This window comes from Salminus brasiliensis, chromosome 16 (assembly GCF_030463535.1).
Source record: "Salminus brasiliensis chromosome 16, fSalBra1.hap2, whole genome shotgun sequence".
Lineage (NCBI taxonomy): Eukaryota > Metazoa > Chordata > Actinopteri > Characiformes > Bryconidae > Salminus > Salminus brasiliensis.
In genome coordinates, this window is record NC_132893.1 from 5848476 (window position 1) to 5864709 (window position 16234).

Genomic DNA, 16234 nt, shown 5'->3' on the forward strand with positions numbered 1-16234 from the left:
CAGCTGTGAATGGAGCATGTGGATAAAACCATTACAGAGACTGTGATAGGGAGTCTCATATAGACATGGACTGAGTGTGCAACATAGAGACGTTATAAATGAGGAGACCGGTCACTGGTTGGAATATGAATGGGAGTTCTTGCAATGCGTAACATGGCGCCTGTTTACGGATAACGTCCCACCCTTCAACAAAAGCAGCCAATCAGCTTGCTGTTTACAAATAAAGTCCCGCCCTTCAACAAGAATTCAGATCTCAGATAACTCCTCCTTGCAGTGAACACACACATACATACTAGTGAGCAAACACACAGTGGACATTGAGAACACCTGCCCGAAGAGGCGGGCAGCCATCACTGCGGTGCCCAGGGAGCAGAGAGGGTTAAGGGCCTTGATCCTGCCCTCTATACCCACACTGTATAAAGCCAATCACAAAATAAAATGTGTACGTGATTTGTAAGTGATTGCGAGCGTTTGAACAGTAGCGTGTAACTGAATGTATGGAGTGCGTTAGAGTGGAGGTGGGTGAATGCAGCGTTGCAGCAGAGTTCTCCTCCTGACTCAGGGTGGGGATATGGTCACGGGAGCAGAAGGAACTGATCCTATCGATCAGCCTGTGATCTCGGTAAGCCAGCGGAGACGATAGAGCTGGGTGGGGGGTTGGGTGGCGATGGGGGGTTTGATTATCTGCCAGTTTCTAAGCCCTAAGCAGCGCAGCACTTTCTGCACTGAGGCTGGGTTGACATGGGCAAGGTGAAGCAACTGACTCTGCTGTGCATCCAGAACAAGAAAGCAAGACGAGTAAGGAGAGAAGGAGACCGAGAGAACGAGAGAGAGAGAGAGACAGAGGGTAACAAAATGAAGCAAAGGAAGGTGAGAAACCACTTCAGCAAATGGCAAGTAAATGCAAAAAAAATCTATTTCTGCTCAGTCTGCGACACAGATACTTGCACATTTCCATCATAAACACTGGATCCCTCTGTATTATTAATAAACTCCAGCCACACGGTGCCCGTTTCACCTCCCACGCTCCTTTACCCCGGCAAAAATGGAGCCTAGGTGTCTGTAACAGAGATATCAGAACAAACAGTGACTCCAGCCTGGCTCTCTACGGCTCCATAAACCTCCTGATGTCCCCGTCCGACTGGAGGACGGGGTGGGGGGTAGGGGGTGGGCGGGGGAAGCGAGAAGGAGGGATGAAAGTGTGGAAATATCATCCGAACGCGCTTCCCTAGCAAAAAACCTCCCTGTAGTTATTTAATGTACATCCCTTCAGCTCAGCAATCCTCCATGCACACTGTCTGATGATAAAGGACGCAAAGCTGCCCGGGGGGGGAGCATTAAAATGTAACACTTAGATTAATACATTTCTTTGAACATGAGTGATCGCAGGTAGAGGAAAAGAGGAGAGAAACAGAGAGTCTAGAAGTAAAAAAAAAAAAAAAAAAAAGGTTTATTGAGCGGCTGTGTGAGTGTGTGTGTGTGTGTGTGTGTGTGTGTGTGTGTGTGTGTGTGTGTGTGTGTGTGTAAGACTGGGGAAAGAGACAGTGCTCTTCTTCCTCAGCCAGTGATCACAGCAGCCAAGTGTGAAAGAGGCACGCACAGCACAGAGACTGTAGCATTCTATCACTCAAAAAGAGAGAGGAGTCAGTGGATGAAATGCAGAAAAGAAAAGATGGGATGAAAGACGACAGGTGAGACACTTAGAGACAGTTTCCCATACAGGAGTAAGTCTAGTTTTGGACTAAACTGCAATAATAATGGTGATAGTCCAGGTTTAGGCCTAATCTGGACCTGGGAAAATGTCCATTACTTGATTTAAATGTGTACATCAATCCAACTTGCTCATAAATACACACACGGATCAGCCGCAACATTAAAAACTTTTCCCCCAACATTTCTGGGGGGCTCCAAGTGGTCCAGTGGACTAAGGCGCCGCCACTATGAGGATTGCTGGTTAAAGCCTAGCTCATGCTTAATTTAAATGGTTCCAGATTATCTCCAAATGCTTAAACTGTCGGGTAAAACTGATTCTCGACACGGTTAAGGTTAGAGTTTTGGTTAAGGTATAATACATATCTACTATATCTAATTTAGAGTGCAGAAGCATTTAATAGATATTCAAATCAGTGTTAAATATAAGCTGATCATCTATAAAGCTTCAGAGGCGGACCCTACATCTGTAATATTGAGGTAGGAATTAGCCAGGGGTCACCCTATACATATATCCCCCTCACACTCTTTATCAGACACACCACTCCATACACCACCTCATACTCCTGACGCTTGATATCAGTGCAATATTAAAAACCAGGACGCTTCCACTGAGCTGATTTTTTATAATACATCAATCCAAAGAAGTAGGTTCAATCTTTTAAATTCATAATTTTATCCGTGAAGCAGCTCCTGAAACTGGCTTACAACTCATTCATCCCCACATGTTTAGCAGCCAGACATGACAACTCACGAGCAGTGAAAAACCTGACAAGGTTAGAAACGAATCAGCTGAAATGGGCTTTGGAGGCATAGAGAGAAAACTGGTCATTTTAACATAAGAGTTCCGGTACACTATATTACAGGGGTACAGGGATAAGCCATAACTGATATAGAATTACTGAATTTATTTATGTTCAGAAATTCTGCAAATACAAGTCATGTCCAACTATTGTGCTGCTGTTTCGGTATTTTTCTGAGACCCCATATCTGATACTTTACCCATCGTTTGAGTTTTACTGGCTTAATAATGGCGCATGTGCTTGAACCCCTGTGATTGCCACTCACAATGTAATTTGTAGACTGTGGCTAAGCTCTCATGGGGGATACAGCAGCCCACATCCATCTCAGTTGCAAACTAAACGGCAGTCGATTGTTTTGGCTGATAAATAACAACAAACAAATCTGAACAAAGTGAACTGAAATCTACTAAAGAAATCTGTGCAAAAATGAAACCATTACCGGCCACCAGAAATGTGTGTCCCTTTTACGTTATTTCGGTTTTGACCCCTTTTGCAAATGGACCCATGTCAACTCCAGTAGCTGTAGCTAGTGAACTACATTTCCCACAATGCCATGTTGCTGAATGCTTCGGCACGCAGCTTTGCAAGGCGCCTGTGCAACTGCAGGTGCACATAGTGTGTTAAACGTAGCTAAGCGTACGTTTAAGATGGTGCTGTCTTTTAGTGGCATGGCTACGCTTCAGGCGTGATACCGGGGTTGGCTGTGTTAATGGGAGACGAGGGAATCACATTCAGAATTCAAAAGCTGTGTGAGCTTACAACCCGCCTGATCTGCACTTAATCAGTCAGTATTACAAAAGAACAGGGTGGCTGTCAAGCATGGCTCCTGTAGTGTGTTCCACTGGGCATGCTGTATTGTGAAATAGGCACTCTGTTCTGCATTAGACAATCAATGCCAGAACATCAATGTACTTCAGCATATTTCAGCAGGTGCCGGTGGCAAAACAGTGTTCAATGATTCCACATTTTTTTCTGATTCGAAATGATTTTAACACAACCCAAAAGAAGGTTTTGAGGACAGGTTTGGGCCGTGTCCTATATTCAGCTAACTTGCTTTTAGGCCGGATCTGGCCAGCGGTTGGCTGTTTGAAGATCTGGAGTGTACACATTTAAATCAGGTAGATTCAGCGCATCACTTCAGTGCAGAGAGAGAGACGGAGAGAAACACAACAGACACAAAAATGGTAAACAGAACAAAATCAAATCAAGTCAAAACTCACATGAATATCCAAACTCATCACTCTTGTCTTTTGGTTCAGAGGACTTCTGATATAGGGAACCTATAAGGGAGGGGTGGAGGGGGGGAGGAGGTGAAAATCAAATTTAACACAACTTGATTGAACAAAGCTCAGACACGGAAACAAAGGCAAGAGTAATGCCGAAGCGAAAGAGCCATCCTTCTCCATTTGGTGTCACTTTGGCCCGTCTCTCTCCTCTCACTCGCCCAGACAGATGAGGGGCAGCGGGCAGGAGCGCGAGAGCCAACGCCACCATCCGTCAGGCGCATTTTAGTGCTTCATTAGGACTAATGACCGCGTGCAATGGATTGTTTTAAGCTGATAAACAGGCTCTGAGTCAATGAGTCAAAGGCACTTAGGGCCTAACATCTGCCAAGAAGGCTCTGAGAAATCGCTCTGCTCTCTCGCCCGCCGTGGAGGTGGACGCCATTAGCACATGGGCCTCTTGCTAATGTAGCGTGCTGGAAAGGGTGCTAAATCAAATCGCCGCTGACTTAGAACAGAGCGAGCAGCGGAGCTCGACAAGAAACAGCACATCTACATAAACCCGCTAGGAGAGAGAGAGAGAGAGAGAGAGAGAGAGAGAGAGACTACAGAAGGTAAAGCAAGAAGAGAAAAATAAAATCTGAGAGATTTAGAGAGAAAAGGGTAAAGAGAATGATAGAGAGCAAAAAGAGAGAGACAGAAAGAGAAAGAGGAACAGAAATAAAAGAGAGAAAAAGATGGAGAGAGAGAGAGAGAGAGAGAGAGAGAGAGAGAGAGAGAGAGAAAAGAGGGAGCACAAAGAAAAGAGGAGTACATGGGAGACAAGGTGGACAGAAAGGAGGGGGAGAAAAGAGAAAGAGAGAGAATGTTGGGAAAAGTTTAGGAGAAAAGAAGGATAGAAATAAGGGGAGAACATAGGAAGAGAGAGTGAGTCAGAGAATATGGAAGAAATTTGAGAGAAAATACAAAGAGAGTGAGAGAGAATAGGAGAGTAATTAGGGAGAAAAGAGGGAGAGAGAGAGTGTATGGGAGAAAAGAGAGAGAGAGTGTGTATGGGAGAGAAGATGGAGAGAGAGAGAGTATATGGGAGAAAAGAGAGAGAGTGTGAATGGGAGAGAAGATGGAGAGAGAGAGTATGTGGGAGAAAAGAGAGAGAGTGTGAATGGGAGAGAAGATGGAGAGAGAGAGAGTATATGGGAGAAAAGAGAGAGAGATTGTGTATGGGAGAGAAGATGGAGAGAGAGAGAGTATATGGGAGAAAAGAGAGAGAGTGTGAATGGGAGAGAAGATGGAGAGAGAGAGAGTATATGGGAGAAAAGGGAGAGAGAGAGTATATGGGAGAGAAGAGGGAGAGAAGGGGAAAGAGAGTGTATGGGAGAGAAGATGTAGAGAGAGTATATGGGAGTAAAGATGGAGAGAGAGAGAGAGAGAGAGTATATGTGAGAAGAGATGGAGAGAGAGAGAGTATATGGGAGAAAAGATGGAGAGAGAGAAAATATGGGAGAAAAGATGGAGAGAGAGAGAGAGAGAGAGAGAGAGAGAGAGAGAGAGAGTATATGGGAGAAGAGATGGAAAGAGAGAGAGAGTATATAGGAGAAGAGATGGAGAGAGAGAGAGTATATAGGAGAAGAGATGGAGAGAGAGAGAGAGTATATAGGAGAAGAGATGGAGAGAGAGAGAGAGTATATGGGAGAAGAGATGGAGAGAGAGAGTATATGTGAGAAGAGATGGAGAGAGAGAGTATATGGGAGAAAAGATGGAGAGAGAGAAAATATGGGAGAAAAGATGGAGAGAGAGAGAGAGAGAGAGAGTATATGGGAGAAGAGATGGAAAGAGAGAGAGAGTATATGGAAGAAGAGATGGAGAGAGAGAGTATATGGAAGAAGAGATGGAGAGAGAGAGAGAGAGAGTATATGGGAGAAGAGATGGAAAGAGAGAGAGAGAGAGAGAGTATATGGGAGAAGAGATGGAAAGAGAGAGAGAGTATATAGGAGAAGAGATGGAGAGAGAGAGAGTATATAGGAGAAGAGATGGAGAGAGAGAGAGAGTATATGGGAGAAGAGATGGAGAGAGAGAGAGAGTATATGGGAGAAGAGATGGAGAGAGAGAGAGAGTATATGGGAGAAGAGATGGAGAGAGAGAGAGAGTATATGGGAGAAGAGATGGAGAGAGAGAGAGTATATGGGAGAAGAGATGGAGAGAGAGAGAGAGTATATGGGAGAAGAGATGGAGAGAGAGAGAGAGTATATGGGAGAAGAGATGGAGAGCGAGAGAGAGTATATGGGAGAAGAGATGGAGAGAGAGAGAGAGAGTATATGGGAGAAGAGATGGAGAGAGAGAGAGAGTATATGGGAGAAGAGATGGAGAGAGAGAGAGAGTATATGGGAGAAGAGATGGAGAGAGAGAGAGAGTATATGGGAGAAGAGATGGAGAGCGAGAGAGAGTATATGGGAGAAGAGATGGAGAGAGAGAGAGAGAGTATATGGGAGAAGAGATGGAGAGAGAGAGAGTATATGGGAGAAGAGATGGAGAGAGAGAGAGAGTATATGGGAGAAGAGATGGAGAGAGAGAGAGAGTATATGGGAGAAGAGATGGAGAGAGAGAGAGAGTATATGGGAGAAGAGATGGAGAGAGAGAGTATATGGGAGAAGAGATGGAGAGAGAGAGTATATGGGAGAAGAGATGGAGAGAGAGAGAGAGTATATGGGAGAAGAGATGGAGAGAGAGAGAGAGTATATGGGAGAAGAGATGGAGAGAGAGAGAGAGTATATGGGAGAAGAGATGGAGAGAGAGAGTATATGGGAGAAGAGATGGAGAGAGAGAGAGAGTATATGGGAGAAGAGATGGAGAGAGAGAGAGAGTATATGGGAGAAGAGATGGAGAGAGAGAGAGAGTATATGGGAGAAGAGATGGAGAGAGAGAGAGAGTATATGGGAGAAGAGATGGAGAGAGAGAGATTGCTCCAGGCCACTTACTGCAGAGAGAGAGAGAGCTGTTAGAAGTGTAGGTACATTCAGAGGCGACCAGAGAAACGAGGGAAAAACACACAAACAATGAACTCTTTGTGCAGATGCAGTCGGCGGAGGAGACAGGTGGGTAGATATATCGACGGACAGCAAAATCAATCGCTTGACGGATGGCGGCTTTACGTCTATGTAATCAAACATGAAAGAGTGAGCGAGAGTGAGCAAGAGAGAGAGAGAGAGAGAGAGAGAATGCTTCAGAAAGACAGAGAGACAGAGGGACAGAAAGAGAGAAGGAGGTGGAGGAGACAGATGTTGGAGGTGGGTTGAATGATATGACTAGCCGGGATAAAGCTAGAGGTCTGATTTCTAATTAAGTAAAAGCGAGTGATGCTGCCGTGAGCAGCCGCGTACACCCCGTCCAACTCTAGCGCATGACTTCACACAGGAGAATGAAGAGCACCGTCTCAAATCCACGCTCACACAGCTGTCCTGTGTAGTCCATCAGCCCACACATGTTTGGTATCTCCTGCTAAACTGTTTAGTGTTATGCTACAGCTACGAGGCTAATGTAGCTAATAGCTAACTAATGGAGGCTTGTGCCTCATCAATTAGCTTCGTACCAAATGCCTACCTAAGGCCAGCGACTTACTCCATCCTAATAACTGCTTGGATAATGCCCGGCCCTGCTGTGCCCTACAGCGTCTATGTTACTGTGGTGGGTTACTGAAGCTGCTTTACTTCTGGTTGGTTCTGCTGAAATGACGATGCTAGTATTTGCAAGAGATGCCTGAAACTGCATAGTCTGCGTTTCTGAGTGAGGTCAGACAACGTGCTTTATTGACTTCATCAGTAGAAAATAAGCACACATCCGTAAACAGGCCGGAAGGCTCTCTCTGCATAGGTAGGATAGTCCTTCCTCCTCCCCATCATTCAACACAATGCTAGCCAGTGTGTGTGTCTGCTAGCTGTCTGTCAGTTGAGTGTTCTCAACATTTAGCCTTCAAAATGTCAGCTACTGTCTTAGCCGTGCAGCATTTATGCAGTGGCATGCAACGGTTTGGGCACCTCTGGTCAAAAGCAGAAGTGAGAGGAAGATGATCTCTGCTGATCTCCACAAGACATAAAGTTCACAGGAACGACGGAGGTCAAGTTGAGGTCTGGAGGATCAAGAACACTTTCAAAGAAAACCTCTTGTAGGACTGTTAGGAAGGCGGTTTTCACCTGTTTGACTGCTAAAGACCTTCAGGAAGATTGAGCAGACTATGGAGAGGTGGTGCGCTGTTCTACTGTTCTACTCTACTAGCAACACCTGCACAAATACGACCCTTATGAAAGAGCCATCAGCAGGAAATCTTCTTTACGTCTTCTTTACCTTTTAATTGTTTAGAAATCAGGGTCTGAATTCACAAAAGTGTCTTAAGTTAAATTGATATTCTTCAAAAATCCTTTTTTAAAATTGGATTAATTTTTTTTTATATTGTCTTAACCTTACGATGGGCTCTCGTTTGTCTTAGAATGTAAGTTCAGATGACCAGCCTCTAAAATGATCTGTTTAAATGGATACATTACAGAATTAATGTTCGGACGCTGAGTTTGGTTCTGTTTCTCTACATTTTGCTCTCCAATCACTGGTTTCACTGAAAATTAAAGAAGTAAACGATGATTAAAAGTCAAACGTTTATGATAAGCTGTGAAATACAGCATAAAATCATTAAGAGAATATTTGTAAACTTCTTCCGATTTTTCAGAAAACTGCATTGCAGAACATGCTTATGAGCTTCTTAGTGTTTATCTTAAGATCCTTCGTCAAACGTTTTTTTTTAGGAAAGCTTCAGATCATCTTTTACTCACTTAACAGAAATTCTGCTCAGCTGCCCAAACGTTAGCATGCCGCTGAAGCTAACAGTGTGTCAGTGAGTCAGAAACCACATAAACAAGTCTATTTGAGGTTGCTGAACAACTTGACACCGTTTGAGGCAAGTATGTGATGATGATTTAGACCTCCAGCTTGCCTGATGCTCATCACTGGGGTATAACCTGTCATTACTAGCTGTATTAGCCTAAAGAAGCGAAATTCAGGCCCCCAAAATGTTCAGTGTGATCAACTGCATTTTGGTGTGCATTTAAGAAATGAGATGTTCTGCTGAACTGTTGTATGAAAACAGAAGTGTGCTTTGCTAATAACTAAGCATTATAAGCATTATCACTGCTATAAAAGGTTTCTTAGAGTCAAGATCAAAACAACTCTAAAAACAACTGTGGAGAGATTAACTTGCATGGGAAGCAGATCTGTGTTTGCCTCATGGCAAGTAGAAGAGAAGAGAGGAGTGTGGCTGAATATGACCTTCTATATACTGTATTTTCTCTGCAGCTCCATCGCTTGAGAAAAAGCCTGTATTTGCCCTTGTGTTCATGTCTGTCTTACCCTTTCTGTGAGATCGATATGTCAAGAAAATGTCATCTGTCTGTGGGTTGAGTAACCAAAGCCCTCAACAAGAGTAGCATAACAAACAAAAGACTGCCAAAAACACACAAAAAACCCGCCTGAGCGGGAAATCTGAAGGGGAAATATAAGTCTAAATATGAAATAACACCGCTTTGCATCCAATCCAACATCGGGTGCTACGCGGCTGGTAACTGGTCTTGACAGCTTGCGAACTGAAGAACGGCTGTGTCACTATTACACTGAAGCAGCACTCCGTACTGTGCAATACATTACTCTGGCGAGTCCCGGGCGCACTTCTGGGAAGAGGAAATGTAGAATTCTATACATAAATGATTTGCAGCAGTGGAGTAAGGCTCTGGTGTGGGTGAGCTCGGGGTCCAGTCGGAGCTAGGTGAGTTCACATATCACAGGAAAAACCATTCCCAATGATATCTGCAATAATGCGGGCTTTTAGATAATGTGGATTTCTCCTAAATGCACAGCGAAATGGTCATTAGCATGGACATAAGTGGTTTCACCCTTTTAGCTCGGGGAGAGGAAAAAAAATCAATCAGGGGAAGTGAGCCTAAATCTATATCGTTATGGGTTTTATATTCTCCACAAACTAGTCATCAATCTGACACACAACTAATGCTCCTGCAATGCGCTTCACAAAGGGGGTGGAGGGGTCTGAGTTAGGACTACGCAGAGAAGAAGAGCTCACACGCCGAATAAATCTTGCATCTAAAGCCTCAAGGCCATTTTTTTTTTTTTGCAAATACATGAGTTGTACAGACGGATCGATCCTGTGCGATTCTCCGCGATCGATATGGTCATTAATACGCCTCCCATTTACATGAGGATGTTCCGAAATCCGAACGGACATAATTAATTGGATTTCTTCGCTATTAGCACAAAATCCACGTTTGTACTATTAATCAATCCACTTTTAATCCCTGTAATGCTTCTTTTTTTCCCTTTTTATAAAGTATTTTTATTAAAATGAACAAGTATTTGAAATATACATAGAATAGGCTGCACATTGTTAAAACTATTTTTCCCTGGCCGCTCTCCAAACCTCCAAAGAAACCTCACGTACCCTCCCTCCACCCCACAATTACGTTTAGGTTAAAAGAAAATACAACTGACTATAAAAAATACAACTGAGGTGGAAAAACTGTGGAGCTGCTCCTAATGTGCTATTAAAATAATGTACACTTAACATTTTATTAGTGTTATTAAAATTAGGATTTTCATTTTTTATTTTATCAATCAGGATAACAAGGGGTCCCAAGTTGTATATAAGTTTTTTGCTGACCCTCTAAGTGAACACTGAATCTTTTCTAATTTGAGAAACAGTCAGAGGTCACTGGACCAGTGCGAAACTTTAGGTGGGGATACTGATTTCCAATACAGCAAAATTCATGCCAAGAGAGTAAGCCCTGTGATTCTTAAGGTAGTAATTTGTGTGTGTTCAGAACTTGACCTTGTGTAGACTTGCTCATAAATAACATAAAATCTGAAAGCTTGCATGTGAACAGACTCCTCCACAGCAAAGGCAGCAAAGCCAGCATGTGTGCGGCCTCTTTTTACCCAGATGCATATTTTAAACTTGCTCACAGACGGTTTACATATCGCTTAAAAAAAAGAGAGAGAGAAAAAAAAAGAAATAAAATAGCACAGATTGCTTGCTGACTCTTGTTTTTCGCTTGCGTCCTGGAGGAAACTGGCAGGCTACCACCAACGTGGCCTGGGCCAGCCCGGGATGGAAGGGCTGAGAGGGGAGGATTAGCAGATAAACACACAGTAAACATGGGGGGGGGGGGGGGGGGAGTCAAACTTTAAACTACGGATAGGCCTGAGCAGCAAATCTCTTCCGGCCTCCGCAGCTCTAGAATATATAATAAACGCAAAGCAGGGGGAGGCCTGTTGGCTCAGCATGACATGCTGTTTGCTGTTTTTGCTTTATGCAGTTGGGGAAAAAAACTAAAAAACAACGCTTAAAAAAATAATTTAAATAAAGCTTCTCCACCCACAGGAAAAAAACTACATCCCAAACACAGGCGGGTTTGACTTTTTCTTCGTGAAGATTTTGCGAAGAGAAAAACAATAAAGATTAATGGTTTGATTACAGAGCACTAACAGAGATAGAGGAAAGTTTCCCCCCTCAATTTCTTAGAGTTTTAAACACTGGCAGAGTGCAGCAGAGGTAACGTAAAGTACTCATCTGCTTGTCAACACTTATAATTGCTTCCCCCGAAAAAAAAAAGCAAAAAAAAAAAAAGTACACAATGCTGAAGCTGGCAGTGCGACTGCTCCACGTCCCCCAATCTCCATCCCCCCTCGGTCGCTGCATCTTGTGCTTTTAAATTAGGGGCCGAGATCATAGTAATCAAAGGCGCTTAGCGATTCTGAAAACTTTTTTTTTCCTTTCTTTTTTCTGTAAGTACATTATAATCACTTACCATTATTTTAAATATAGCTCCTGAATGGTGGGTCTGTGAGGAGGGGGTAATTACTTTCTGTAATGCTTCGTGGGCTGAGCCATGATTTAACACTCGTGCATTCTATATTTACTTCCCGTGGTCGGCAGGGCTGAACAAAGCTCTTTTTTTGTGCTTTTAATTCTGGATCATTTCTCCCACTCCAGCATCCATAGATCTGCCCTCCTATGGGCTGTAATGTGAGTGTGGTAAAGAGGTAGAAGTTGAAGTAGAAGACTTAGAGCACCAGGGAGGGTAAGGAATGATAGAGTGGAGGCACTGTGTTAAACCCCAGGAAGGGTTATACATATTTAAAGCAAGTAAGGTGAGGAAGAAGAGGAGCTTTTGGCATAGTAGGGTGGAATGAAGGCCAGCACTCACTCTGCATGCACAGGCCGTCGGTGCAGTTCTTTGACTGGAGCACCATGCCTTCGCAGTCTTTGCCTCCGTTTTTGGGGGCCGGCGCGCTGCACTCTCTTCTCCTCCAGTGGGTGCATTCTGTTCCGCACGTAGACCACTTGCTCCATTCCGTCCACAAGCCGTCCACTGGAAACACAGTGAGAAAAAGAGCGTAGCAACGATGTGGAAGAGTGTAGCAGTGACGCGGCCCAAACCACAGTCATCTTCGTTTCATCGCTGTCAAATCAAAACCTGATATCTCCATTTTTAGCACTTTTCTTTTTTTTTTAATACCATTTGAAGACGCCAGCTGCCGTGCGGAAGATGCCAGATGCCACTTTACACAGTGTGAACAAACATTTCATGATGAACGGATAGAGGTGAATCTAAAATCTCGCTACATTAACACTTAAGAGCCTGACAGTTCTATAAACACGGTTGTGGATCCCTGACGCTTTTAGAGTTAGAGGCGTATTAATCACTGCTTAACCTTTTGTGCTCTATGACATCATTACACCCTAATGATTACTAATTGGTAACTATATGCAAAGCAGTGCAAACTGGCTGAGCTGTTCCTAAGATATAACAATGTGAAAAAGCCAGGAATCACACAATTACAACAATCTGTTTAGAATAATCACCAGAAAAGCCCAGGAAAATAATACAACTGAAGTTTAGAGACAGAAGTCAACACAGAGTGGTCAGCTCAGTTCTGGACACTGTAAACTGTAAACTGTAATGGGCACTGTACATTCTGCCAAACTACAGTTTCGTCAACCACCTCATTTCTTTAAAAGACTCATGTAAGAGAAGAGCCATATTTACCTAAAGGGAAACTCTGCCCGAATACAAGTTTGTCTGTCATTTTTTATTACTGCTAACCAACATGCAAGCTATGCATGACCTGTGCAAACACAGCTAACAGCAAACATGCTAGCCAACTAGCTCAGATTATTTACACAAGCTATGAACTGCCTCTATAAATCGATGCAAACTTGTCTAAAAACCTGAACACACCAATGCTGACTAAGCTCTGTATTTACTCACTGAAGCTGTTTCACTCATGGTGGAAAATGAACCTGGCCATGTGTTCAGTAAACTACCTATAAAACCATGAAAACGCAGCTCCACAGAAAGGATTTAAGTCTGTGGTTGTTACAGTAAAATGCAGAGTGGCTGGCAGAGGCGGCTGAAGTGTTTAGAGGGTTCATGCAGAATAAACTGCTCCGGTAAAGTTGCCGTTTTGGAGATATGAAGTTTTTACCCCTGCAGTGATGATATACAGCTCATATCTTTAGAGTAACTACTGTTATATCATAGTTTCAATTCACGGAGTGGAGAGGAACGTCAATAGATTCTTGATAAAGGAAAGTACTCTAAAAGCCTCCTAATGGACCAGATTCATAAAACACGGCGCTAACGGCCCTACGCCATGCAAAATGTGTTGCGTGGTATTTAAGTCCTGCTCGTAAAGCTCCAGTGCCATTTCTCAGCACATCACTGTCTTTTTACCTCCACAGTATTTTTTACAAGTGACCTCAGTAACACGAGTTAATGAGCTCATGCATATTAATGACCAGTGTGCCAAAATGGACCCAAGGTCTTCGAATCAGAACCACAGATTCTAATAAAAGAAGCAGAAATACTGTTTAGTGAAAAACAGCAATAAATAAACATATATATTGAGTCAACAAGCAATTTCAGCTTGATCTCAAACTGAATATTAACCCTATATATTAAGTCGAAAATGACAAAAAGACAAGGAGTGTTTTTTCACAAAAAGTGAAAGTAAAAGCATAGACACCAGATATACAGGCAAGACCTTTTCTCACGGGAACTATCAGAATCATTCAGATGGAAATTTATCGAGTAAGGCTTTGTACTGGCAAGAACCTGGCAATGCAATGCATATCACAATACAGGGGTTATGATTTTAATATACTGAGATACTGAGAGCAAGGTAATATATTGCAATTGCCACTATGGCCTACTCTTACGCTCCTCTTTACTTGCAAACTGTTAACGAAAAATCAATTCTGGGTTTTTAAGAATCGATACAGAGTTGCAAAACACAATGTTACAATACTTCAAAATATAAATATTTTCTTACAACCCTTACACCACTAGGTGTGCCGGTGTGGTTTATCTCTAAATGTGCTCACGAACAAGCGTAAAGCGCTTTGGTAACGCAGATTGCTCAACATGCCGGTAATCACAGCATGATGTTGTGTGTAGCTATTTCCACTTAACATCACGATAAATCTGATGGAGTACTTTACGAATCTGGCCCATGTGAACATGACTTCAGAGCCAATTACAGCACTTTTCACCCCAAGCTTTGAACTGGACATAAACTTTCAGATAACTGGAGCTCATTGGGAGCGATACCTGGGCACAATGGGTTGCAAGCCAGTTTCTGGATGGCCTGGCCCTCACATATGGCCCCTCCGTTGAGAGGTGCTGGGTTGGTGCAGCTGCGAGTCCTTTTCTGGAAGCCCCTCCCACAGCGACTGTTACACGCTGACCACTCGGTCCAAGTCGACCAGCCTCCGTTCACTGCCGAGACAAAAAAACAAACAAAAACCAAGAGACAGAAGTTTGTTTTTTTTTGCAGTGTTGAAATGCTTGGGGTGAATCAAAGAGTCATTTGAAATAAGCTGAGACGCCCATTTGCTTTTCATTATGCATGTTTTTCTTTGAAGGGAACAGAGAGGGAAGCGCTAAAAGACTTGAGCATGTTTTTCCACTGCGGTGGCTATTTTTCACAAGTGCTGCGGCTCTGGAGACAATGGCAAAACCCGTCCCTCCCCAACACTCTGTGACAGAGCACAACTCAAGAGGCTGGGGCTGGGAAAAAGATTTGTGGCTTTGGACTTCTCATGGTTTCTTCTCTCAGCATGAGAAGCGATGCGCTTTTGGGCAAGCCATGGAATGAGCAACTTGAAGGAGGAAAAAGCAGAGCGGTTTCTTGTTAAATCCTGGGGTTTCCACCCCCTCGCTCGTGCTCGCTCTCGCCTTTTCTCCGTCTTTGTCCGTCTACCCAAGGCTTCTTCTGAAGCTCCTTGTTGTGGCTGGCTGTGTTGAAACTTCTGTGGGTCTGATGTGCCCTCCCGCTGCTCATGGTCTAATCAGAAGATGCGCTCCTTATCTCGGCCGGGCTGAGCCTTGCTCTCCCTGGACCTTCTGTGGACGCGGCTCTGTGACGCAAGCGCTCCAGAAGGATGGATTGCGGTGCATTCTTCGGAGGATGAGCCGACTTCAAAGCTCCTTCCTCTCCGCGCTGTCCTAATGGGCCGCAGTTTCGAGCTGAATAGGCAGGCTATGGGATTGTGACAAACCCCTCCACCCCCCAACCCCTGAAAAAATCCAGGCCAGATTTCTTTGTGGATTCTTTTTTTTTTGTAATTGCTTCTCTTGGACTAGCTTAAGCCACACATGGTGAAACCCATGACCCCCTCCTTCTTTTTCCGTAATGTTTTTTTCCCTCCTTTCTCCTAGCAATAACAAAGAGAAGGCATAATGGTAATGGAGGGGAAAGAACTTAAAATAATGGAGCTGTGCTAATCCCCAAGCTTTCAGGGCCACATGAGTGATTTAAAGCTCGGCTCGGATCGGCTTCAGACAGGAAGTGAGCAGTGAGAGATCGGGGTGAAACTTGACCCTGGTGACATCACCTGCCCCTGGGGGCTGGAGTGGCCTGAAGGAAGGGCGCGAGCGAGGGGGAATTTGCAAAGGCAAAATTCGGAACTGTTTATCGTAACTGATGACGGTTCTAGTTCCTTCAGTAATATGAAGGTCAGGCAGTGTGGAAGCGTATTTGTCATAGTCAGTTTATTTATGTATGTGCCTGAGTACTAGGAGGTCTTTCACAAGGGGGTTTTCAGTTAAGCCAGATAACTTAAGCCCAAATCAAGCCTGTACATAAGCAAAAAAAGCTTGAGGACATTCCTACAGTACAGTCGGCAATCTTGGACAGTGGTGGCTCAGTGGAGTACCACTTTTGGACTCTTCAGCAAGGCCCTCAAAAATATTCTAGTGCAGATTTTGGCTGTTTGGAGTTAGGACCCTTTCTTTATGATTTATTTATTTATTTATTTATTTATTTATTTAACAACTCTGCCCTTTCTGTCTTCCTGTGGGTGTAAGATGGTCTCAGTTTGTTGCTTTGCCCTTTCCATATGGAGAAAGCAGCCACAAACTTAAATACCTTGGAAAACAAATGTCT

The 16234-nt window shown here is 43.7% G+C and overlaps 1 protein-coding gene across 2 annotated transcripts in view; it reads right to left on the reverse strand.

The window, feature by feature from the left end:
• unc5cb (unc-5 netrin receptor Cb) overlaps nucleotides 1–16234 on the reverse strand; it is a 164712-nt gene that overhangs the window by 27874 nt on the left and 120604 nt on the right. The window contains exons 6-8 of one of the 2 annotated variants that reach the window (XM_072659306.1): nucleotides 14398–14565; nucleotides 11992–12156; nucleotides 3734–3793 (exon numbers count right to left, since the gene is read on the reverse strand). In XM_072659306.1, the coding sequence (XP_072515407.1) occupies nucleotides 3734–3793; nucleotides 11992–12156; nucleotides 14398–14565 (393 nt within the window). The remainder of the gene's footprint in view (nucleotides 1–3733; nucleotides 3794–11991; nucleotides 12157–14397; nucleotides 14566–16234) is intronic. The other variant, XM_072659307.1, reaches the window with a different exon arrangement.